The 26,953-nt window shown below is 45.0% G+C and overlaps 1 protein-coding gene across 7 annotated transcripts in view; it reads right to left on the bottom strand.

Moving 5' to 3' along the window:
• Positions 1–1,304: 1,304 nt before the first annotated feature.
• The window catches only part of AKAP17B (A-kinase anchoring protein 17B), a 36,034-nt gene continuing 10,385 nt past the window's right edge, over positions 1,305–26,953 (bottom strand). For 2 of the 7 annotated variants that reach the window (XM_085008281.1, XM_085008280.1), the window contains 4 exons: positions 26,485–26,588; positions 10,009–10,139; positions 7,375–7,636; positions 1,305–5,808 (listed from right to left, as the gene is read on the bottom strand). In XM_085008281.1, the coding sequence (XP_084864407.1) occupies positions 4,177–5,808; positions 7,375–7,636; positions 10,009–10,136 (2,022 nt within the window). In that variant the 5' untranslated portion in view covers positions 10,137–10,139; positions 26,485–26,588 and the 3' untranslated portion in view covers positions 1,305–4,176. Of the gene's footprint in view, positions 5,809–7,374; positions 7,637–10,008; positions 10,140–12,112; positions 13,083–26,484; positions 26,589–26,953 lie in introns of those variants that run through there. The other 5 variants (XM_085008279.1, XM_013986379.3, XM_085008282.1 and 2 more) reach the window with 5 other exon arrangements.

The following is a 26,953-nucleotide window of genomic DNA, read 5'->3' on the forward strand; positions in this document are numbered from 1 at the left end:
AATCCGACAAGGAACCATGAGATTGCGGGTTCGATCCCTGGCCTTGCTCAGCGGGTTAAGAATCCGGCGTTGCCGTGAGCTGTGTAGGTTGCAGACGCGGCTCGGATCCTGCGTTGCTGTGGCTCTGGCGTAGGCTGGTGGCTACAGCTCCGATTCAACCCCTAGCCTGGGAACCTCCATATGCTGCGGGAGCGGCTCAAGAAATGGCACAAAGACAAAAAAAAAGATGAGCTAGAGGTTACCACCACCCCCACACCCCCTCCCCACAGGGCAGGAGAGGGGTCAGGTGAACAGCCCTTGGCCCACCCCCACCCCCCTGCCTTTTTCCAGCCCCTGCCCAGGCACTTTGTTCTCAGCCCCAGCATCTATGGGTCCAGCAGCTTTAACTCCGAGTTTACACTTTCTCTGGCTTCTCTACATAATGTCACATAATGTCCTGTTCTTTACTTACCTCAGAGGGCCAAACTGCATGCAAATCCTTGATCCAGAACAAGCAAGAATAGCCCTTGTTGTCTTGAATGAGCTGTTTGAATCCAACGAGAACCCTTTCAGCTCCAAAGTGCCCCGAGTGTGCAGACTGCCTTAGTGAATCCTTAGAGGCGGCTGCTTTACGTGTCACGTGAAAATACAGTTCACTCTTAAGGGCTCAAAGGCTGACTGACTAAAGACCCTCGCTTCTGTGACTAGAGCCCACCCCCACACCCACACTCGTTTTGGGACACTGCACACCTTGAACACTTGCACGCGGGCCTGAAGGGCTGAGATGAAATTCCCTGGCGTCCATTTTGCTACCTTAACTTTAAAACCTCTCCTGAGGGGAGGGCAGTCTTAAGTCCAAATTTGGGATTTTAATTTATCCCAAATGAAAATACACCAGTGGTTTCCAGGAGCCCTGACAGTTGATTCCCATGAACTCACACCATGAAGGGGAAAGTTGCATCAAAACAATATTGATGGCGTTCCCGTCGTGGCTTTGGGGTAACAAACCTGACTCGTATCCATGAGGATGCAGGTTCGATCCCTGGCCTCGCTCTGTGGGTTAAGGATCCAGTGTTGCCATGAGCTGTGGTGTAGGTTGCAGATGCGGCTCGGATCTGACATGGCTGTGGCTGTGATGTAGGCTGGCAGCTGTAGCTCTGATTGGACCTCTAGCCTGGAAACTTCCATATGCTGCAGGTGCGGCCCTAAAAAGACAAAAAAAAAAAAATTGAAATTGAAGCTAGACATGGATACCATCATAGAAAAAACGTCATTGTAGATGTGCCACATCCTAGCCAATACATGAGGTCAATGAACAAAGACTCTTCACTATGACAATTTTATTTTTAATATATTTGAAAATCAAATATGTATTATTTCCCTAACAATGCAAACGAGAAAAAGGATCAGCAACGTTAGAGCAAAGCAGCATATACTGCGGGTAGAAACCCCCCCCACACCAAAGTGGAATTATCAGCATTTATTTAAAAGTTAACATTTCGCATGGTCTTGCAACAAATACAAATACATTTATTTGGTTCTTATTTTCAAAATGACCAGGTGATATGGCTTTCTACCTGAGAAATTCAAGCAAATTGAACAAAAACACATTGACAGATTTTTTTAGCTTTCTTAGAGCACTATTGCAGCACATACAAGGGGAAACATGAAAACATCTATTGAAAAAGACACAGTTTAAAGTTCAGGCCCTTACTTAGTTGGACATCAAAAGACAATGGGAGAAAATACTTCTGCACCACTTAAATAACAGCACAACGAAGAATAACAATGTTATCAGAAAGGGATTACAGCATCTTCCATTCTATCTCGTCCCTTACCAAGCCGCTTATTCGAAAAGTTCGGCATAAGTTGTTCTCTTCTTCGTTCAAGGCTTACATACACCAAAAAAAAAAGAGGTTTACTCAAATCTAGAATGCATTTACCACAAGACATAAACATCCAAGGTTGTACGGAAAGTAAACATAAAACCAGTATTTTCGCTTTCTTCTAGGTCACAGGATGGTGTTTAGCAAACCAAACAAGACAAAAATATTATATGGAAGTGACTTAGCACCAGTTCTATTATACAAAATAACTTTTAATTATACATGCTGTATTCTGCAATTTCTTTTTTTAATGTCTGGTTACTGAGCAGCAAACCGTTTTCATGCCTAACATCTCTGCAAAGAAAAATGAAGTGACAGAAGAGATTGAGATTTTTTTTTTTTTCCCCAAAGCAAGCATAGCTGCTTTCCATTACAAACCCATTACGTTCTTTGTTTCAAGGGCACAAAAACATGAAAAAATAAGGAGGTGGGGTCTCATTGGAGGAGAATAATACCTGGTTACCAAAAGTTATCTGACAAAAATACAAGCTGTTGGTAGTTTAAAAGGCTACTCCGGACAACAGTACACTGAACATTAAGAGTCATTACTAGTCCTCAGAGGAGAAAAGGCACTCATCCTAGGAGCGATTTTTTCAGATTTGACAGAAGCCCAGCCTGGTTTGGATGGCAGAGTCACTGGCTTGCAAGTAGAACCGAATAAAGATCAGTCATTGGTTATCATCATGTGAATAATAAACTTTATCTGCTATGTAACATTCATTTCCGAACTTTTGCCTGTGCTGGCGGACCTCTAGCCCGTGTGATTAGAAGAGATCAACAAAACAACTCTTACTTGAGATTAATTTGAAGATTTTATAGCCGCTTCAGATACCAGGTCGCCTCGTCATTCTGCGCTTGCCTTGGCTTTATCAGCTGGTACTTTTCCAGACCATCAAGACTGTATGAAATGACTCATGTCATGTGAAAATGTTGCCTTCCACTACTTCGGTGGATTAAAATCACCTTTCCCTGCTGCAGGCGGTCTGATCTTACTGATGTCATCAATTGCCACGTCAGCTAACGCTTGGTTGGAAGAGAAAAGCCATCTACTGCCCCCTGAAGTCCGAAATCCAACATAAGGCAGAATGAAATCAGCCGAGCTTTCCACAGAACGTGCGCTGCATTAAGACGTGAGTCTCTACGAATCTATAAAATATCTCAATTTAAAAACATATTCAAGAGGTCCAAAACCGGTAGGTAAAAAGATAAATTGCTTATGTTAAGAGTTTACAAATCCTGCACACATACAATTTTTCCCCAGCTAGAAAACTATGGGCTTTGCCCTTGACTCTTCCTAACTCCATGGCATTGAGGATTGATGAGGCACTTGTTACTGTTTTATAAAAGTCAGTTTGGGGATATTCAGTGGCTTTTTACAAACTGATGTCACCCAACCCTGAGTGAAAAGATTACATAACCTGAAATGGAATACTGTCACGCCCTCTCTTCCCAAGCGAGTGCCATTATGGGTGCCCCAGCATGGTTCGATATTTCCTTTTGCAAATCCCATGCTGTATCACCTCAATCCTGTTGCTTTTCTAGGATGGAATGACAGGGGGTTCTCCCCAAAAAACAACTCTGCAGATGGTTCACTACCTATTTCAGCCTCACAGGGCAATCGGAGCCCCTTTCAGATTCTCCTTCTAAGGCTTTGTTTCTAAAAGGACAACCCTTTGAGTCCTATGAACATATTCACAAGATTAATGTCCTTCGGGTGGGTGCTCATGAAACCCTCTAATGTCATGAAGAAGTCCGTTTTATGTTCTAGCTGTCGTCTCTCTTCTTTTATCTATAAGAATTTTTAGACAGACCAAAGTCAGGAAAAGTTGGTTGCTGAACATGGCGCTCTGACCAAATCAAAGAACAAGCGAAAAGACTCTTATTCTTTCATTGCCATCCCCTTGGAAGATAAATGATACTAAATGATAACGTTATGACAGCTACAGAGCCACAGAAGGCTATCTTAACTCCTCTCCATGTTAAGTTGCTCCTTTGCCGGCACCCAATTAGAGTTGCCCTCGAACTATAGAAATGCCTGTTCTTGAATAAAGAGGTTTTGTAAGCACATTGTTTTACTAAGCTTCAGGATCGGGATGTTGTGCGTTTCCAAAGCCTGCCAACACACCTGCAGTCGCTTTGATCTATCCTTTGGCAAGACCAACAGGGTTTTGCATTTGACCTTGCGCAAAGCTCCTAAGAGTTGCTCTCTTGCTCTGTGGCTGCTATCTATCTACATGGCTACGTTTGGTTTTACATTTTCTTCTTGCAAATCTTTTCACCGTGAATAAGGGTATCCTGGCCTAAGAGACCCTCAAAACATTGGAAAATAGAAAGAACTAGTGTAGTTGTTTCCAATGCAGCTTCCATAGTCCATGTGCTCCTGACTTTTCTGTCGAACATAATAATTGACAGAATTCAGCGTGACCTCTTCGGAATTGTCGTGTCTCTCAAACCTTCTTGCTTCCTGGGTATATTGTGACTTCCGCAGAGTCTCTCTTCTTTTGGGAAAATCCATCAGGTAGGAAGCATTAGCCCTTTTGGATGATGTCATTGGCACACGAAAGGGCCTATAGTCAAAGGTACCGTCAGTCAACCGCCTCCTCTTTCTGGCCATGTTGTCGAATTGTGCGCCGGGACGGGATTCGTGGCAGTAGCCTTTATCAAACAAGTACCTGGGGGCTGGTACTCCCCTCTTTCTGCTGTTGCCCTTCTCATCGGTCATGGACTCGTTTTCATCCTCAAGCCATGAACATCTCGGTTCATACTGAGACCTCTTGCCCGGTTTCCTGAGCTTGTACGGAGAGTGTCTTTTCTCCCCATCATCTTTCCACTGTGCGTACAAGGGCTGCGGACTTGACCTCACTTCTGGATCACAAGGGGTGCCTTCATCTGCATCAAGCGACCCCTGCTCCGGGGAGCTATCCTCTGTGGCCACAGACTTCTCCTTCTCCTCTTGGTTTTCGCTAAGGATTTCGCTGAAGCATTCAGAATCACTGCTGATTTCCTCTAAGAAATCTGTCAGCACCAAATCGAAGTCTGCCGACCTGCTGGGCGAAGAAACCTGGCTCGGACTTGGGGATCTGGAGTCTCTGACCTGGTGAGCGTGCGTCTTTTCCAACAGATGGCTCCTTCCGTCTGGTGGGGACAGCTGATCACCAGCTTCCCTGGCCGTGTCCTTGCAGAGATACTGAAAGTCCTGAGTCCGTTCCGCAGCGTAATCCACGTGCCCTCTCTCTTGGGGTCTCTGCCCAGGATCTGGAAGCCACGTCTTTGGCCAGGGATCATCTTCTTGCACCTGTTCGCTGCTGCCCAGGCTTTGCCTTTGGCTCACACTGGTTGAGGGACACTTCCGTTTTCTCAGACTGATTTGAAAGCCATTTCCTTTAACACGGACAGCCCTCTGCCACTGACACGTGCTTGTTGTGTGACGGGGCTCTAGGCAGATACGGGCATATTTTGGAGTTTGGTAATAGTTTAGAAGATAATCAATAAATTCGTCGGTTTCATAGATCTTCTGTTTCCTGCCACGGTCTCTCTCGGATAATCCGGGAGAACAGGACTTATCAGAACCATGGGGGTCTTCTTTCTCAAGAGACGGACCCTGAATCATTGCAATTGGTGAGGCCTTCGGGTCGGGGACCAAACTGTGGTTGTGGTCATTGGATAATAACTTTCCAGGTCTCTCTTTTCTAGCTGAATATCTTAACTTTTTCCCCCTATGATGGGGGGAAGATTTACGCTGGTGAGCCCTTCCTCTTTTCTTCATTTTTTGTCTTCGTTTGGTGTCGGACTTGGAAACCTGGTATCCTGGCACCTCCTCCTGGTTTTGAAGATACTGTGTGTTTAACTCTTCTTTCGTCGCACCTCCCGATGTGGTCCCTGCAGCGCGGTCAGCTCCGGAGCCTGCAATATCTACCACCTGTGGATGAAACCACATGGGCTCCTTCAAAGAAAAAGGTTCATCATTTCACATGAAACACTAAACAGATTAAACATTTCCAAGAAAAATGGGGCTTCTCTCACATGGTTCTGAAGAGGTCTCTAATTTCGCCTAGACTAGGTCCAAATTAGGAAAAACACTACACTGAAGCAACAGGAGGAACAAAAAATTCATGTCTAAAATGAGCTGTTTTTACCAGGTCTGGGGCCGTCCTTATGTCAGAAGGCACCACGGTTTACCTCCCTTCAAAGCACAGGACCCTTTTGCCTTTGTTCCCAAAGGATGAGTCTACCTAACTGTTCCGGGTACTGTGCTAGGGGCTGGGGACATGAAGAGGAATAAGAAATGCTCTACAGGAGTTCCCATTGTGGCTCAGCAGATTAAGGACCCAGCTAGTATCCAGGAAGACGTTGATTCGATCCCTGGCCCCACTCAGTGAGTTAAAGATCTGGCATTGCCATGAGCCGTGGTGTAGGTTGCGGATGAGGCTCGGATCCGGCGTGGCTGTGGCTGTGGTGTAGGCCGGCAGCTGCAGCTCTGACTCGACCCCTAGCCTGGGAACTTCCACATGCTGCAGGTGCGGCCCTAAAAAGAAAAAAAAAAAATGAACTCTATAAAACGAATGCCATTCACTCTTCATCCTTAAGAATGCTGAATGTGGATTTTTTTCTTTTTGGAGATTAAGCCCTTGTTAGTTGCAACATTTTCACCCATTAGTAGGTTGTCTTTTTTTTTTTTTTTTGGTCTTTTTGTTCTTTTAGGGCCGCACCCACAGCATATGGAGGTTCCCAGGCCAGGGGTCTAATCAGAGCTGGAGCCGCCAGCCTATACCACGGCCACAGCCACACCAGATCCAAGCTGCGTCTGCGACCTACACCACAGCTCCCGGCAACACCAGATCCTTAACCCACTGAGCGAGGTCAGGGATGGACCCCCGCAACCACACGGTAGCTAGTTGGATTCATTTCCGCTGCGCCACGACAGGAACTCCTGAATGTGGATTTTCAAATGAACACTTTAGGAGGCCTTTCTGGCCTTCCCTCTGGCACATCTGCCGAGTCTGGCTCTTTAGGACGACCCTAAATGGGAGGGGAAAAACCTTCCAAAATGGAGACGCTCCAAACTAAACAATTGGCCTGTGATATAAGATATTCCTTAGCAAATAGTTTAAGGTTCGACCAACGTGAGCTTGCTCCATAAAGGTCTCTGTTCAAGGATCTCCCTTCTCATCCAAGCCTGTGGCTGATGAATGGCCGAGGTGAGTTCAGGGAGGACCACCAACCAAACGCCCACGCCATCCACTTCTTCCCCCTGGCATTTGCTGTCATATCCTTGGGAATTGAGGCGAGTAGATACACGAGCTGCCTCACCCTGGGTGAAAGCGTGCTGAGGTTTAGGAGCACAGAGTGTGTGTGCCAGAGGGCCGGGGGAAAGGTGCCCCCGGGGGTCTTAGAGATCTGCCTGCTGAAAACGAACCCCCGTGAATGCAGGGAGTCTTCCACGCAGGGGATGTGAAATAGGCCGCTGTTTAAAAAGGAAAGCGTGGGGCTCGGGAAGGTCAGTACCTACCCAAACCGGAGAACCCGGACAGAGCGCCGCTGCAATCTTCCTCAGGAGCGCCCGCAGCAGCCGGAGGGCCTCCACCCGCCTCCAAGCCAGCAGGTCCTTCGTCTCCTCCCAGTGCTCCGCCGGGGCGGCGGCCTCCAGAGGTGCCTCGCCTCTGGTGGGGTCCTTCTGTTTCCTTTGCCGGTGTCTCTCCTTCAGGGCACGCCTCCTGACCCTGGCCTTTTTCCTCTTTTCCTGGGCTTTCCTCTCCTCCTCTCTTCTTTTTCTGGACAATGATCAGGAAAGTGGGCCATTCAGCAGGTGTGCACCAGGCATTTGCTCCCCCCGCTCCCCAGCCTCCAGAAATCCCTCACTGCGAAACCCCAGGGCCGGACATTAGACAGCTGATGATAGGAGGCACAGGGAACGTCGGTCCAGGGGAAAGACGCATGATTAAGTTGAGCAGTTAGAAACATGGAGAGCTTATGTCGAGAGAGTATCCAAAAAGAAAAAAAAGAACAAAAGAAAAGGGAGTTCCCGTCGTGGCTCAGTGGTTAAGGAACCCGACTAGCATCCATGGGGATGTGGGTTCCATCCTTGGCCTTGCTCAGTGGGTTGAGGATCTGGCGTTGCCGTGAGCCGTGGTGTAGGTCACAGATGCGGCTTGGATCTCTTGTTGCTGTGGCTGTGGTGTAGGCCACCGGCTTCAGCTCCGATCCGACTCCTAGCCTGGGAACCTCCATACACCATGGGTGCGGCCCTAAAAAGACAAAAGACAAAAATTTTAACAAAGGCTACTAAATTCAAAGGAGGGGCCTCCAGCCCCCACCTTCTCAGACCACAAGCAGAGAGCCGTGGATCCTGCTTTCACTGTGATGCTTTCATTGCTCTTGAAATCAAAACTTTCCATGAGTTGCTTTCGAGGAGGCAAATAAAGGTAAGCCAGGGCACTCAGAAAACCTTAAGGGGGAGTTCCCGTCGTGGCGCAGTGGTTAACGAATCCGACTAGGAACCATGAGGTTGCAGGTTCGATCCCTGGCCTTGCTCAGTGGGTTAAGGATCCGGTGTTGCCGTGAGCTGTGGTGTAGGTCACAGACGTGGCTCAGATCTGGCATTGCTGTGGCTCTGGCGTAGGCCAGTGGCTACAGCTCCGATTGGACCCCCTAGCCTGGGAACCTCCATATGCCGCGGGAGTGGCCCAAAGAAATAGCAAAAAGACAAAAAAAAAAAAAAAAAAAGAAAACCTTAAGGGAGGTTTGGTACAGACTGCTTAGTGCACTGTCACAAGAACATCCCGGTTTCGAAGAAAATGGGCTTATTTTTCAGCCGATTTCCGACAAAGTGAGCTGTTTGGGTTAGGCCCTCATGGAACCATGGAAAAGGGGGCGAAGAGGGGGGCACAAAAAGACGAGTAGCGGAGGGAGGACTTGGCCAAAAATTGGAGGATGATCTAAACGGCACGCTCGATCTGGAAAATGGGGGGGATCATTAGCTTGACTGTGCTCAGCTTCTGGCCAAGTGTCACAGACATGACCTCAAGTAACTCCTGGCACTCGACGGCCAGCCAAAAAAAGTGCGAGGCATGCGGAAGGGGATCCTTTAACTCCTCCTTTGAACGCCTAGCATTTGCATAAACAATGGAAGAAGCAACATGCAAAGGGGAGGAGCCGGGAGGTCCAACTGCTTTTGGCAGCCCTGTAGTTCTGGCGCATGTGTCCCCTCCTGGCAAAGCTCTGGCAGGCCAGTAGCCTGTCCAGACACGAGCTCCTACACCCGGCAATGAGACGCTCAGAGAAAGAAATATGGAGGTTCCTGCAATTCACAGAAAGCACTTGGGCCAATAAGAAAAAATAGTCTCAACAAATCCATGCCTTCTGGCCTGTGGGTTAGTTGGGTTACTGACCATTTTTAGGAAGAAAATCTTCTCCAGACCTAAAAAGACTTCTTCCCCCAAATTTCAACTGAGAGGCGAGGTAAAATTTGGTACACTTTAGGGAAATTGGTGACACTTTTAAGGTGGTAGGCTAGCATGTTCACTCTAAAAGTTCCTGGTCTTGGGAGTTCCGGTTGTGGCTCAGCGGGTTAAGAACCCAACCAATAACCACAAGGATGAGGGTTTGACCCCCTCCGCCACCTTGCTTGGTGGGTCAAGGATCCGGCGTTTCTGGGAGCTGTGGTGCGGGTCGCAGACGCGGCTCGGATCCCCCGTGGCTGTGGCTGTGGCTGTGGCGCAGGCCAGAGGCTACAGCTCTGATTCGACCGCTAGCCTGGGAACCTGCATATGCCACGGGTGTGGCCCCAGAAAAGACAAAAAAAAAAAAAAAAAAAAAAAAAAAAAAGGTTCCTGGTCTTTTTTTTTAAAATCACCATTTCCTCCCAGACATCTTAATCTGGCTGGTCCCACTATTTCTCATTACTTGTTCCTCCCGACAAGCCTACTTTTCAGGTCTCTTGTTTTGAACCGTTTTCCCGATTTGGGTTATGTAACAAACAACACAGCAGAAAGACCGCAGGCTTCCACGTAGTTGTCCAAGCTGCGCCCATTCCCGCTCCCCGCCGCCGGGCTATCAAGCGTAGCCAGTCCCCTGAAGGGATAAATCTATAAATGCAAAGGAAAAAAGAAAAAAAGACCCTCGGCATTGACGTCCGTCTCCTCACCTTTCAGCCTCTTCCTCTTCTCTCTTCTTTTCTTTTTTCCTTTCTTCCTCCAGCTCCTGTAATTTCAGCCTTTCTTGATTCCGCCTCCTTATAGCGCCTTCGCTGAAGTGTTTGGTTGTATCGAACATAACCTGCCCCCAAACAACAGAAAAGTGTGTCCTCATTTGTATGGAGTGATGACAAACTAAAGGAATAAAAAATGCCTTCTCTGCATCCCAGGACCTAGACTATTCCATTGCTTCTCAGTCACCTGCCAGACTGTCCTTGTGGTGCTCCAGAATTTTCTTTGGCAGAACCCTTGAAAAGCTCACTTGACAGCCATAGGTGGCATCACAGTGCCGTTAGAGGCACGGGTTTTAAAGGAAATGAGTATATTACCTCTGGTCTGTTATACTCATTAACTGACTTAACATATATATTTTTTAATCCTGGGAGACAAAAACAACCCCAAAAGAGGTGGGGGAGCAAAGATGTAAGAAGACTGACCAAATGAGATAGAAGATCTGACTACAGTGATTATTAAACAACTTTGAAAATCTTTAAATAAAGTGAAAGTCAGATGGAGGCACTACAAGTAAATTTGCTTAAAAGATAAAAGGAGGCAGGAGTTCCCATAGTGACGCAGCAGAAATGAATCCGCCTAGTATCCATGAGGTGCAGGTTCGATCCCTGGCCTTGCTCAGTGGGTTAAGGATCCGGCATTGCTGGGAGCTGTGGTGTAGGTAGCAGATGTGGCTCGGATCAGGCCTTGCTGTGGCTGTGCTGTAGGCTGGCAGCTACAGCTCCAATTCAACCCCTAGCCTGGGAACTTCCACATGCTGTGGGCATGGCCCTAAAAAGCAAAAAAAAAAAAAAAAAAAGAAAGAAAGAAAGAAAGAAAAGAAAAGAAAAAAAGAAAAGGAGGCAGAAGTAGGTAGTTAAATATGCATGGAGTTCCCATCATGACTCAGTGGTTACGAACCCAACCTGTATCCATGAGGACACAGGTTTGATCCCTGGCCTCGCTCAGTGGGTTAAGGATCCGACACTGCTGTGAGCTGTGGCACAGGTCACAGACTCGGCTCGGATCAGGCCTTGCCGTGGGTGTGCTGTAGGCTGGCAGCTACAGCTCCAATTCAACCCCCCTAGCCTGGGAACCTCATATGCTGTGGGTGTGGCCCTAAAAAGACAAAAAAAAAAAGAAATATGCATGAATGATAAACACCGAAATCACAGTTATCTCTGAGGGGAGGGAGGGGGCCTGAGACTGAGGACGGTACAAGAGGGGAGCACGTGCTCATAGGACTGGTGATGCGTTCTTGTGTAAGCTGGGTGTGGTATGCGGGTGGTCAGCAGCGTACGTGCTGTATCGTATGTCTTGTGACCACATCCCTCCTAATTTTCAAATATACATTCTAACCTAAGGAGCTTCACTCCTAAAGCACCCACGCTCGCTCACTCACTCACTCATACACAGGAAGCTGTGGAAGCGGAAAGTCTAAACTCATGCTAAAGACTGATGTGGAGAAAAAGAGGGTTTGGCTGCACTTTTTTCTTCTGCTGAATTAAGGCTCCGAGGAGGTGACCAGGTCCTCGGACAGGGATGACGCGACATGCCTAGACAGACGGGCTGGCTTTGAGAGAAAAGGATCCAGGTTTGCTGGGATTCTGTTTGAGCAACTTGCCTGACAGGCATCACAAAAGCAAACTGAGACCCTGACAGTAAAATGGGAGTAAACCGCTCTCCTCGTGGTTTCAGGCCGCGGGCTGCCCTCTCTCCCAGCAACTTGTCAGATGGAATAAGCACATGAGATGCTTCCATAAGGACCACGAAGAATCCTTTCATGCCCTCGAGCAGCTGGCACAGAGCCCCCAGACTCTAACAAGCGTCGCTTGCAAACTACAGCTGGCAGCAAGGCTGAGAGCAGAATGTTCAAATCGGGAGGATAGCATTTTCCCCCCGAAACAGCCCCTTGTTAGTGAAAACACAAATCTTTACCACGGCTATGGATCAGAGGCTAGCGGGGTCTAAGGAAATGTGTTCCGGATGCTGCCTTCTAGCCTTTACGCAGGGCCACCTGAACGGGGGGAGCCTCTTTTTTTAATACCTCTGGCTGCTCCTTACCTTGATGTTACACGCCAGAGCCTTCCCATCATCCCCTTTAAGCATCAGCTTCATCCCTCGCAGGGACTCCATGGCCTTTACGAAGTCCGTGGACTCCTGGTACTGTATAAAGGCCTCGAACGTCTGCAAGCCGAAGCTGAGCCCCCCAAAGCTCCCACCGGTCATGACTTCTCGGTAGGGGTCGAGCATCGGAATGTCCACATTCTTGATCTTCCCAAAACTTTCAAAGACCACCCGAAGGATCTCCTCGCATGGCTTCTCCCCGCTGGAACCTTTAGGTGCAAACCACTTGCAGGGTAGGCCTTCAAAGTATATGGAATCCGGGCTCTTATCCTGGTCCTGCTCCTCGGGCCCATCAGCCGACGGGGCCCCCCTTTCCTTGGGGAAGTGTTCCCACTCTCCCTGGGCATCTGTGGCCACGACTCTCAGGTCTGTTTTCAGCCCGTTTAGCTTGATGAGCTTCCCGTGTAACTTGGCCTTCAGGATCTGAACCAAACTTCGTGTTTCCGCCTCCCCCTCAAAGCGGATGAAGTCCTTGGTGCTCTTGGAGAGCCGGACGGTGGTGAACTGGTCGGGGCAAATCAGGCTCTTCAGCTGGTCAAGGACCTCCCAGTTGGAGAAGGGCCTCACGGGTTCCGTGCTCTCCGGGAGCAGGACGCTGATCATCAGCTTTGCTATGGGCTTGAGGTAGAGGTGCTGAGCCGCACAGAGCTCGGTGGCCTCGGAGTTATCATACACCACCGTGACCGTCATGGTATCCGCAGGAAACCTTCGAGGGCGAAAGGGAAGATTTTGCCAGAAGTGGAGCAAAACACAGCCTGGGATCTTGCCCGGGGCTAGCATTGGCCGGACCCAGGTCCGACGGTCAGAGGAACAGACACTATCAGGAGAATTAAGACAATAGCTTACATTTGTTGAGTGTGTTTTAGAGGGTGCAGTTTCCACAGACTGTGCCTCTCAGTTTTCTCAACTGTAAGACAGAAACAATAGGATTTCAGGAAGGAGGAAATGAGTGAGTACAGCTGAAACCCTTAGTATCGTGCCTGGCCCACAGGAAGCTCTCCATTGACACAAGCTACGACTCTTTCTTATACGGCTTTATCTCATTTGATTCATGAAGCAACCCGGGAGGTCTTTTCATGCCTGTTTCATAGATGGGGAGATTCAGATGGATTCAGGCAAATGAAATGACTGGCCCATACACTGGGACTCCCAGATTCCAAATCTCCAATCTTTTGCACCATTGAGCTCAAATGTAAAGTCTCAAAGAAACCTGCTGGGGGGCCACAGAAACAGGGCCAGCGAGAAAGACATGTGGCACGTTCATGAACGCACAGCCAGCCGACAGTTCCAACCCAGGCACCTGATCGAGCATCCTTTGCCCAGGTTAGTTCCCAAGCCTGATGTGGCCTATCTACTCTCATTCCTCCGGTCCACCGACCTTCACTAAACCGAACTCTAAGGTCAAGGGAAGAGGAGACAGCCTCTTCTAATGAGCGACAAAGTGAACCTGCCCTCTATTTTGGGACTGGAAAACCCTCCAAACCTGAGTGCTTGGTAGCATTTCATATGAACAAGTGCTCTTAAGCTGTCCCAAGGTGAGTAAGATCACTAATACTGGGAGTAGGGATTTCTGCTCCTATTTTCTTTTCTTTTTCTTTTTATTTATTTATTTTTATTTTTATGTCTTTTTGCCTTTTCTAGGGCCGCTCCTGCAGCATATAGAGGTTCCCAGCCTAGGGGTCCAATCGGAGCTGTAGCCACCGGCCTACACCACAGCTACAGCAACGTGGGATCCGAGCCTCGTCTGCGACCTACACCACAGCTCACGGCAACGCCGGATCCTTAACCCACTGAGCAAGGGCAGGGACCGAACCCGCAACCTCATGGTTCCTAGTCGGATTCGTCAACCACTGCACCACGACAGGAACTCCCTCTGCTCCTATTTTCTGACTTCCCATAGCACTTACTCATGGACTTCCCGTGTGGCTCACAACAATACAGCACTTAGTCATGAAGGGGTTTTTATTTTTTGCCAAAAAGTGGATATATTCAGAATCTGTATCACCTGAGTTTCTCATTAATGCCAACGTGGAGGCGATTTAGACCCAAACGTATATGGCCAAATGATGGACATTCTAACACTAAGTCTTACTACTTAGTCTTACTTACTTACTACTAAGTCTTGGTTAACTTTATAGGTACATATTTCTTTCGTAACAGACCCTGAAGGACAACCCAAGTCAACTCCCTTTAGGTGACTAAGTTTGTCTAAACTGGTTCTGAAATGGCTGCCAAAAGCACTATCTAAGATATTAGGTTCTAGAAATCCTCATGACAGCCAACACTGAACTGGGATGGTGTTAGAATAAACATGTGCTCTTTCTCCAAAAACATTATGTAAAGAGCAAAATGAAGACAAAATCCAGTTCGTTTGCTGTAATTTGCAACAGAAATAAGAGTCAACACTTAACTCCTTTCAATTAATTTGGAATTCAATTAGGATATACTGAACCCCCAAACATTTCTGTAGTCCATAGGTATTTATTTATACCACCTAAAGTAAGGCTTTAAAAAATGTTCCAGAAAAAAACACACACAAAATAGTTAATTGCTTCAAAGTAACTGATGTGTCATGCTCTCTCCATTTAGTCCAGGGATACTGCCTTTGTTTTAAACATTTTAGAATGCTTCGCTTGGGTTGATTGCAAAGTCTGGCTACATTCTTTTCAATATTCTTGATGGAGGTCAATTTTGAAATTCTTTTATCATGGATTGGGTATTTTGAAATCCTCAAAAATTATCTAGAACCAAGAATGTTGGATAAAATGGATGACTAACAGACAAACTGATTTTCTTAATTGGCTTATAACCCACACCGCCCACAAGGAGATTCTGAGAAAGGCTCTACTTTTTTATTTATTTATTTATTTATTTATTTATTTATTTTGGCCATGCCTGTGGCATGCAGAAGTTCCTAGGTCAGGGATTGAACCCAAGCCATAGCAGTGACCCAGGCCACAGCAATGACAATGCAGATCCTTAATCCACTGAGCCATTAGGGAACTCTATTTTTTTTTTCCATTCGTCGGTACATCACTGGACTGGGTAGAGTGCTTTGAAAGAGGGCAAGTTTGAAGGACAAGAGTGGATGTTGTAGTATAACAAACATTTCTGCAGTTGCAAAATGTTTTTGTAGTTGCAAAAATGATCCTGATTTTCCACCATCCCTGTACCCACACCCTTTGTAATGTGACTTTGAGTGGTTGAGTCTATTTTTCCCCAGCCCTTGAATGTGACTGAGCTTTTTTTCCCCTAATAGAATGTGGCAGAAGTGACCAAATGCCAGTTCTAAGACAAGGTGTCAAGTGGCCCTCTCTCTCTTGGAACCCTGCCTTACCATGAGGGCAATCCTGGGCTAGCCTGCTTGAGGATGAAAGGTCACATGAAGAAGAGCCCACCAGTGACAGATGAGCCACCAGCCAGCCCTCGGCCAACCCACCAACTGACAGCTGCCACATAAGCAAACCCCGTCAAGATCAGCTGCAGCCAGCACAGATCAGCAGAATATAGACTTGTGAGAAATAACAAATGTGTTTTGTAATTGGGATTTGGGGACTAGCAGAGGCAAACTACTATGTATAGGATGGATAAACAATAAGGTCCTACTATGTCACACAGGGAACCACACTCAATATCTCATAATAAACCATAATGGAAAAGAATACAGAAAATAATATGTATATGTATAACTGGATCGCTTTTCTGTACAGCAGAAATTAACACAACATGGTAAATAAATCCACTGTACTGCAATCATTTTTTTAATTAAAAAAATAAATGGTTTTTGTTTAAGCCACTGAGTTTGGGGATGGTTTATTATACAACAAGAGCTAACAGATACAAATGTCTAAATTTTAGTCTCAAGATATACAATCCATTTACTAGTTCTTATACAAATAAATAAAAATTATAAAAACTCATTCCTGGGAGAGTTTTGGGAAGAAAGGAAAACTAGGCACCTTCATATCTTGCTAGGGATAGTGAAAATTGATTACATCTTTTTTAGAATAACAGTCCAAGAACCATAAAAATGCTCATCCCCTTTGATCCAGTAACCTCATCTAGAAAAGCATCCTAAGGACATAATTAAAAATAAGAAAAGAACATGTTCAAAGCTGCTTATTGCAGTGTCATTTTAGATACAATTTTGTCAAAACTATGTATTACATAGGAATGAAGTTTAGAAATTGAGTTCTGTTTTTGTTTTTTGGGTTTTTTTTTTTTTTTTTGTCTTTTTGCCTTTTCTAGGGCCGCTCCTGTGGCCTGTGGAGGTTCCCAGGCTAGGGGTCGAATCAGAGCTGTAGCTGCTGGCCTACACCAGAGCCACAGCAACGCCAGATCTGAGCCACGTCTGCAACCTACACCACAGCTCACGGCAACACTGTGAGCAAGGCTTGCTTAACCCACTGAGCAAGGCTAGGGATCGAACCCACAACCTCATGGTTCCTAGTCGGATTCATTAACTACTGAGCCATGACAGGAACTCTGAGTTCTGTTTTTTTTTTTTTTTTTTCAAAGTGGTTTTCATAAAACTTCTTGCTGACTTACACTGTTAACAGATGAATTTTTAACCACTCATTTGAAAGTAAATGGATTTTATTTAAAACTACCATTTTCCCTTCCACTTAAAAGTATATTCATGAAGATGACTAAAAATCATCAACCCCTTGAGATTAGATATATCCTCATATCCTTACCAAAAATGACTTCTACACAAAGAAACAGTTTCTGTTTTTAGCCTGATCTCCACTTTCCTGAGGTGTAACAAAGGATCTCATCAAAATTGGAGGGAAATGAGTCAAATGGTATTTTACAGTGTTTAACGTGCTTTTTTTTTTTTTTTTTTTTGGGCCGTGCCTGCAGCATGCGGAAGCTCCTGGACCAGGGATTGAACCTGCGCCACAGCAGCAGCCCAAGCCACAGAAGCGACAATGCTGGATCCTTAACCCACTGAGCCACCAGGAAGTCCTAGGTGCTATATTTTTGACAAAAAAAAAAAAATGGCTATCACTTTCATCTCACACCAAAGCAAAACCAAGCAGTAAATTCTATACCAGAGGTCACAACTCAGATGACCACAGTGAACAACAAGGTGGTCTCAGCGAGCAGAGACCACTGAGCAGGGGCAGAGGCAGATGCCCCATCTGAAGGCACAGCAGCCTCCGTGAGGGAGGGCCTAGCGTGGCCATGTCCTCCTATTCATCCAGAGGCCAGACATCTAGGCCCTTATGAGAAATCGGATTTTCAGAAGTTGGCAGTCAATGGGAATAATTTACAAGCACTGCAAAGTGCATATAAACATACCTGCAGGCCTCTCTGGCCTTCCTGTCCACGGCCTGTGCTCTAGAGTTTATCTTTGTTCAGCCAGCCCACTGGTGACAGGGCTCTATGCCTCGATTCAGAGGCATTTATTTTCTGACTTTCCCAAGAGAACCCAGTGGTTGGGGTTTTTTAATGGCCACACCCATGGCATATGGAAGTTCCCAGGCCAGGGATCAAATCCAAGCCACAGCTGTGACCTATGCCACAGCTGAGGAAACGCCAGATCCTTTTATTTTATTTTTTTCAATTGTTTTCAAAAATTGAAGAAAAAAAAAAAACTGGCCTTCTTTAAAATCCTCAACTCCGATTCAATGTGTTTCCCAACCACAGCAACAGCAGCAAATTAGATACCCCTTCTCTCTGGCCCTGTTGGTCACAGGCTTTAAAATGCAATGTTGATGAAGATTTCATCTTCAAATCCTCTCCCACAATAGGAAGCTAATCTTCCAATCTTATTTTTTTAAATATAGAGGACCTATTTTTTTAAATATGGGGAACTATATCCAATCATTTGTGATGGAACATGATGGCAGATAATATGAGAAAAAGAATGAGTATACATACGTATATATGACATGACTGCGTCGCTTTGCTGTACAGCAGAAATTGACAGAACATTGTAAACTAACTATAAATAACGATAAATTATAAACTCTAAATTAACTATAATAAATTTTTTTTAATATAGAGGACCTAATGTGTACCAAGAAGTAAGCTTTTTACGTAGGTCATGGCTTCGATACTACAGCAATGTCACCAGCAACTTCTGCCAGATCAACTGAAAATTGACCAGTCAGTGCCCGGTGCCTAGTAATGACGACTTCTCAATGTGATGCTTTTTCCTTAACTAAGCCTCAAGCCAACACTAACACAAAAGCGGCGGGGAAGGAAGAGGATTACTGCCAGGAAGACAGTAATACAGTAATACAAGTAAAAGAAATACACATGCACAGTGGGCACATGCACGCGCGTGCACACACACACATACACACAGACCTCTGTATAAAGTCTAGAAGGATGTACATCAAACTATCAAAAATATTTTGTCTAGGAAATGGATTGAGAGTATTCTTATTGTTTCAATTTTTGAATATTTACAATAAACGTGGTATTTTCTATTAAATTTTTAGTTAAAAAGAGGAAACTCACATGATAATAAACCATTAAAATGAAGCCATTCGGGGAGTTTCTGTTGTAGCTCAGTGGGTTAAGGACCCAATGTAGTCTCTGTAAGTATGTGGGTTCAACTCCTGGCCTCCTTCAGTGGGTTAAGGATCCGGCGGTGCCGCCAGCTGCGGCACGGCTCACGGATGCGGCTCAGATCTGGTGTTGCCATGGCTGTGGCACAGATCTCAGCTGCAGTTCTGATTGGACCCCTAGCCCAGGAACTTCCATATGCCGCAGTTGCAGGAGTAAAAAAAAATAAATGAATAAAAATAAATAAAAGGAAGCAGTTCGGGAGTTCGCTGGTTGGCCTAGTGATTAGAGGATGTGGCATTGTCACTGCTGTGGCTCAGGTCACTACTGTAGTGCGGACTCAAACCCTGGCACTGGAACATCTGCGTGCCACAGGCACGGCCAAAAAATAAAAATTAAAAAAAAAAAGGTAGCAGTTTATAGCTGCTGATAGAAAGTCCCCCAGAAAAGAACCAAAGCAGAGCAATACAACAACAACTCTTTCCCCTGTCAAAGACTCCAAAAACACCCCTCTGTCTGCCATCACTGTGAATGTCCAACCCAAGTTTGTCTGAGACCTGCCTGAAGCCTGGGAGATGAGAATAGGACTTTGGGTAATAAAGGAGCACATGGCTACTTCAATACTAGCTACACCATAAGCCGCAAAAGTTATTTTCCAAAACTACTTTATTGGAGCATAATCAATATATGATAAACTATGTTTCATAAAATAATAAACTGCACATGTATCAAAAGTATACATTTTGATGAGTTTTGACATATATTCACATACTTATGAAACCATCACTGCAATCAAGAGAGTGAAAATGCCCATCACCCCACCAGCTTCTTCGTGCCCCTTTGTAATTTTTCCCCTGCCCCGGCAAACACGGATCTGAGCGCAGAATGTTTAAGTCTTCACTGATTCATTTTAGAGCAAAAGCAGACTGACATTTCTGGAAAATACTCATAGTTACATACAATATTCAACTTGAACAGGTGCTTTCTTCTAAATCAGGATACTTTATTTCTTTTCTTTTCTTTCTTTTTTTTTTTTTTTTGCTTTTTAGGGTCACACCCACAGCATATGAAAGTTCCCAGGCTAGGGGTTGAATCAGAGCTGCAGCTGCCGGCCTACACCACAGCCACAGCAATACCAGATCCGAGTCGCATCTGCAATGCCGGATCCTTAACCCACTGAGAGAGGCCAGGGACAGAACCCGCAACCTCATAGCTCCTAGTCGGATTCGTTAACCACTGGGCCATGACAGGAACTCCTAAATCAAGATACTTTCTTGACTCTAAGCTTAAATATGCCAACTCTTGAATCTAGTTAAAGCTATATAGGGCTCTGCCTCGCTCTTGAAAATAGGTTTGAAAAAGTTTGTGCTTTTCTACCCATACAGTCCTTGTTTTTAACCCTGTTTAAACATGTTCAAAAAGTAATCTATTGCTCGACCTTACTAATTATTAGAGAAATGCAAATCAAAACTATAATGAGGTATCACCTCACACCAGTCAGAATGACCATCATCAAAAATTCTACATATAAATGTTGGAGAGGGTGTGGAGAAAAGGGAATGCTTGCACACTGTTGGTGGGAATGTAAATTGGTGCAACCACTATGGAGAACAGTATGGAGGTTCCTTAAAAAACCAAAAATAGCACTACGAGATGATCCAGCAATCCCACTCCTGGGCATATATCTGGACAAAACTTTCACTGAAAAAGATACATGCCCAGTGTTCACAGTAGCACTATATACAATAGCCAAGACATGGAAGCAAACTAAATGTCTAGCAACAGATGAATGGATAAGGAAGTTGTGCATATATACAATGGAATATTACTCAGCCATAAAAAAGAATGAAATAATGTCATTTGCAGCAACATGGATGGACCTAGAGATTATAACACTAAGTGAAGTAAGTTAGAAAGAGAAAGACAAACACCATATGATATCACTTATATGTGGAAACTAAAAAAATGATACAAATGAACTTATTTACAAAATAGAATCTGACTCATGGACATAGGGGAAAAAAGTATGATTACCAAAGGGGAAAGGTAGAGGAGGGATAAGTTAGAAGTTTGGGAATAACATATACATATTACTATATATAAAACATAAACACGGAGTTCCCGTCGTGGCGCAGTGGTTAACGAATCCAACTAGGAACCATGAGGTTGCGGGTTTGATCCCTGGCCTTGCTCAGTGGGTTAAGGACCCGGCATTGCCATGAGCTGTGGTGTAGGTCGCAGACGTGGCTTGGATCCCACGTTGCTGAGGCTATGGTGTAGGCCGGCAGCTACAGCTCTGATTAGACCCCTGGCCTGGGAACCTCCATATGCTGCGGGAGCGGCCCAAGAAAATGGCAAAAAGACAAAAAAATAAATAAATAAATAAACAACAAGTATCTACTGTATAGCACAGGGAAATATATTTAATATCTTATAATAACCTATAATGTAAAAGAATCTGAAAAAGAATATATATATACACACATACATATATATGTATAACTGAATCACTTTGCTATATACCCGAAACTAATGCAAAATGATCAACTATACTTCAATAAAAAAGTAATTTATTTTAAATTAGATATATTATTTAGTAGATACGGTTATGCATTTTATGTGTATTTTTATGTATTAATAAAAATATATCCACCCAATTATTAGGGAATGATTTAAAATTGATTCTTTAGAACAACATAATTTGCCCTCTAAATATCCTTTTTTAAAAATTGAGGGGGAGTACCCTTCCTGGCTCAGTGGTTAACAAACCTGACTAGGATCCATGTGGGTTTAATCCCTGGCCTCGCTCAGTGGGATAAGAATCTGGCGTTGCCATAAGCTGTGGTGTAGGTTGCAGGCACAGCTCAGATCTAGCGTTGCTGTGGCTGTGGTGTAGGCCAGCAGCTGCAGCTCCAGTTTGACCCCTAGCCTGGAAACCTCCATATGCTGCAAGTGCAGCCCTAAAAAGACCAAAAAAAAAAAAAAAAAGGAAAAAAAAAAAAGAGTCCTGATGGCAAGGAAAGGCATAGGTATGGCTTCCATAAATTATCAAAAACCTGAATTTTAATCAATATTTTTAACTCGTCCCATGTTCTAGTATGTTCCACCACCATGACCTCCCCAGTGGCCCCACACATACACACATCTTTCTTCTAGCCCTGTGGTTAAAAAAGCAGCACTATCGGAGTTCCCGTCGTGGCGCAGTGGTTAACGAATCCGACTAGGAACCATGAGGTTGCGGGTTCGGTCCCTGGCCTTGCTCAGTGGGTTAACGATCTGGCGTTGCCGTGAGCTGTGGTGTAGGTTGCAGACGCGGCTCAGATCCTGCGTTGCTGTGGCTCTGGTGTAGGCCGGTGGCTACAGCTCCAATTGGACCCCTAGCCTGGGAATCTCCATATGCCGCGGGAGCGGCCCAAGACCAAGAAATAGCAAAAAAAGACCAAAAAAAAAAAAAATCACTTGTTCTTTAACACTTTTGCAGAGGCAAATGAGAGCTCCTCCAACCTTAAAAAAAAATTAGAGTTATCCAGGGATGTTGACACAGTGTGCATTCCAGCAGTATCTTGTGTACATAGCTTTTCACCCAACCTGTTCCCAATGCCAGAACATTTCTAGCAGATTCTCAGAGAAACAGAGCTGCTTTCTCTAGGCATGCACCCCCTCACTGTCCTTGCTTCTATACCTAGTAGCAAAGCTGACTAAGCAGCAGTGGAATAAGAGATTAGAGAAAAGGAAACAGTTTTGAGATATTTCCACAGACCTAAAATGGTTGTTTGAACTTGCGGTGAACATTAAATAAATTCTACAAGGGTCTGCATCTGAAGCTCCTCTAATACCTTCTCTCGTTTCAGAAGACACTAGAGAGACGCCTCTGTTATACTTCAGGGGCTTTAGATCAGAAATACGACTCCAAAACGTTAAAAGCACTTGAGGCGTGGGAGTTCCTGTCGTGGCTCAGCAGTAACGAACCCAACTAGTATCCATGAAGATATGGATTCAATCCCTGGCCTTACTCAGTGGGTTAAGGATCCAGTGTTGCCGTGAGCTGTGGTGTAGGTTGAGGACGCAGCTCGGATCTGGCGTGGCTGTGGCAGTGGTGTAGGCTAATTCCACAGCTTGGGCTCTTACCTTCCTTGATAATTATATAGCTATCCTCTTTTATGTATTTAATACATATTCAATAGTCTTTTGTGCTTATTTTATATTAGGCCGTATTGGTGCACAAGACATGAGGCTTGATCTCCACGGATTAGAGAGACAAGGAATCTAGTAACGTTAATGCAAGTTATAAGGATTTCCTAGCTGAGGGTGAACACAGGGTATTTGAGACGATGTAGGATTGGACCCCTAGAACCTCCATATGCCAGGGGTGCGGCCCCTGAAAAGACAAAAAAAAAAAAAAAAAAAAAGCACTTGAGTTGTGAGCAAAGTATCCCTCATTCATTTTCTCTCCCTTTTTTCTCACTCTTATAAATATTTTCTGTCAGAGTGCTAGCAAGGCCATTTGGATTGAGGCATGTTTCTTTTAAAAACAGTGGGGAAAAAAAATACGACCATCTGTACAACTCGGTATTCTCTTTCAAAACAGTTCTTTCCTACAGGATAGAGGATAACATGAGAACAAGAATGTGTATGTGTGAATGACCGGGTCACTTTACTGTACGGCAGAAATTAACACAACATTGTAAATCAACTATAATAAAAATTTCTTAAAAAAGAAATTGACAGAACACTGTAAATCAACTATATAATAAAAAACATTTTTTAAAAAAACCAAGGTAGTTCTTTGCTCCCTTTCTTTTTTCTTTGGGCTTTTGAAACTTAAAGGCATTTTGAAAGCACTTAAGATGATAGTTACATCAACATATTTATTGTCAGCAGAGCAGCCAAAATGTATTTGGTTCAAATCAACCTGGCCCATTTCCAACTTCCTAACCAGTACAGAATCCCAGTAAATCTTGACCAAATAGAAATATTCCCTGGTTTTTCAGTCAAGAGGTCATTGACAACACGGATGTGTTTTGACACATCATTAACCCAAACAACCATTTTCAACTGAGGCTGACCACATGCTCTGATCTTGAAAATTTTTATTTTTATTTATTTGTTTATTTTTGTCTTTTTGCCTTTTATAGGGCCGCTACCGCTGCACATGAAGGTTCCCAGGCTAGGGGTCTAATCAGAGCTGTAGCCACATGGCCTACGCTGGAGCCACAGCAACGCGGGATCCAAGCCTCGTTTGCGACCTACACCACAGCTCACGGCAGCGCTAGATCCTTAACCCACTGAGCGAGGCCAGGGATTGAACCCGCAACCTCATGGTTCCTAGTCAGATTTGTTAACCACTGTGCCACGACGGGAACTCCCTGAAGAATTTTTAAATTGCATCATTAAAATGAGCAGCATACAGTGTTGCAATAATAGGAACATATCCAATACAGGACCCATCAAATGACTAAATTCTCAAATTAAGATGGTCCTAAAGCGCTCACTGGGGCACTGGAGGCTTTCAGGACAGACAGGAAGTGACTTTTGGAGACCCGCAGCCATGTAGCAATGATAAATTTGTGACCATGAAATACTGGAGTCCTACTGAGAGAGGATCTCTTCTACCTGCACTCAAAGAAAATCTACTCAGAGGTAGAATTTAGTTTGGGAAATCTTGATTTTGGTTGTTTTTTGTCTTTTGTCTTTTAAGGGCCACACCCATGGCATATGGAGGTTCCCAGGCTAGAGGTCGAATCAGAGCTGCAGCTGAAGAAAACTGGATTCATGTTAATTCATCGCTTTGGGCAACTTAATTTCTTGGTTTTGTTTCCCCATTTTATTTTGTTTATTTATTTATTTATGTCTTTGGTCCTTTTTAGGGCCGCACCTGTGGCATATGGAACTTTCCAGGCTAGGGGTCGAATTGGAGCCATAGTCGCTGGCCCACGCTGCAGTCACAGTCACGCCAGATCTGAGCCACATCTGCGACCTACAGCACAGCTCACGGCAACGCCAGATCCTTGACCCACTGTGTGAGACCAGGATTGAACCCGCAACCTCATGGTTCCTCGTCAGATTCGTTTCCGCTGCACCACGACAGGTACTCCCTGTTTCCCCATTTTAAAAGATCATACAAATGTTTCCTTTATGTGATAATGTTGGTGAAAGCAAAGTATTTCTGAGGCTAATAAAAATAAATTAACCCAATTACTCAGCCGTAAAAAAGAGTGAAACATGGCCATTTGCAGTACTGCGTTGGGACCTAGAGAATATTATGCTTAATGAAATAAGACAGAGAAAGACAAATATCACTTATATGTGGAATCTAACAAATAATACAAGTGAATCTATATACAAAACAGAAGCAGACTCACAGAAAACAAACTTATGGTTACCAAAGGGGAAAGGGGGGTGGGGGACAAATTAGAGGTATGAGATTAACATATACAAACTACTATACATAAAATAGATAAGCAGCAAGGGTTTCCCGTATAGCACAGAGAATTATGCACAATATTTTGTGATAGCCTATAATGGAAGATAATCTGCAAAAACACTGAATCGGATTTCCCGTCGGGGCTCAGTGGAAACGAATCTGACTAGCATCCATGAGGTTTCAGGTTCAATCCCTGGGCCTCACTCGGTGGGTTAAGGGTCCGGCGTTGCCGTGAGCTGTGGTGTACGTCGCAGACACAGCTCGGATGCGGCGTTGCTGCGGCTCTAGTGTAGGCCGGCAGCCACAGCTCCGACTGGACCCCTAGTCTGGGAACCCCCATACGCCATGGGTGTAGCCCTAAAAACAAATAAATACTGAATCACTATGCTGTACACCTGAAACCAACACAATATTGTAAATTGACTCTATGTCAATTAAAAAATAAAAAGAAATAAATTTGCCTAAATAAAGGTTCGTGTTCAGCTTTTCTACGCAAATGCACTTACATGACCCTCTCTGTTAGTGAGTACAAGAGTCACTCTAGGGTTGCAAGAGAGGGAGCCCTGTTTTCAAATATGCACAGGGCAGTGGGCAGACCTGTCTGACCCATCGTTTAGTCTTTTGCGCCCCGCCCCCCTTTTAGCGCTGCGAAAAGTTTTGTTGCAGAACACCCCTCTCTAGTCACGTGCAGGCAGGAGTACAGCTTTAAACCTTGGATTCCTTTACTACAACGCTATTATGTAGACTCGTTGCTTTTTCTTCTTCATATTAAAAAAAAAAAAGCTATCAGGGATTTGTTTTTTCCTAGGGCTGCTCCCCCGGCGTAAAGAGGTTTCCAGGCTAGGGGTCTCATCGGAGCTGTAGCCGCCGGCCTACGCCACAGCCATAGCAACGTGGGATCCGAGCCGCGTCTGCAACCTACATCATAACTCACGGCAACACCAAATCCTTAACCCACCGGGATCGAGGCCAGGGATCGAACCCTCAATCTCATGGTTCCTAGTCGGATTCATTAACCACTGTGCCACGATGGGAACTTCCCGCTATCAAGGATTTAAAGGAATGTCGCTGAGTATCTTCTGCACTTTGGCCTCATTCACTGAACAGTCAGAGCATTATTTGTGGGAAATGCTTATCAACAAGCCACCAGTGTTTTCCGTCTTGGTTTTATCTTTACAGCCTGAAAATTACCAGCAAAATTCCTGCCCACAGTCGCCACCTACAGGGGGAAAGCAGCCTTTACATGGGGACGGTGCTTTGCACTCCTAAGCAGTTTCTGAGAGCTGTACTATATCTCAACCTTCTTAAAATCCCAAGGTAAACTTATTTGACTACAAGTCCCACAGAATAGGATATTACTCAATACCTTCTGGTGAGAATGTGATCAAGCGAAGAAACACTGGAGAAGCCACAATTCTTGTGAACTCTTCAGGGTGGATCACGGTGTCATAGCATCCTGACCATGGAACACTGCCAGAGAGAAAGAGGCACAAAGTCAAAAGCCAATTAAGTAGGTTAAAAAAAAAAGCATTGTACATTCACATTTACAATTTTCAGCATGAACTCTGTGAGGTTTGCACAGTGGCACCTGTGAAGTATCCATCATGACCTGGGTTTTTTTTGTGTGTGTGTCTTTTTTTTTTTTTTTTTTTTTTTTGGTCTTTTTTTTTTAGGGCCGCACCAGAGGCATATGGAGGTTTCCAGGCTAGGAGCAGCTGCCGGCCTATACCACAGCCACAGCAACACAGGATCCGAGCCGTGTCTGTGACCTACACCCCAGCTCACGGGAACGCCAGATCCGTAACCCACTGATCGAGGCCAGGGATCAAACCCAC

This window comes from Sus scrofa, chromosome X (assembly GCF_054392235.1).
Source record: "Sus scrofa isolate SSC_HxYL_T2T_F1_AM1 chromosome X, Sscrofa_HxYL_maternal_Yorkshire_Landrace_v2.0, whole genome shotgun sequence".
Taxonomy (NCBI): Eukaryota; Metazoa; Chordata; class Mammalia; order Artiodactyla; family Suidae; genus Sus; species Sus scrofa.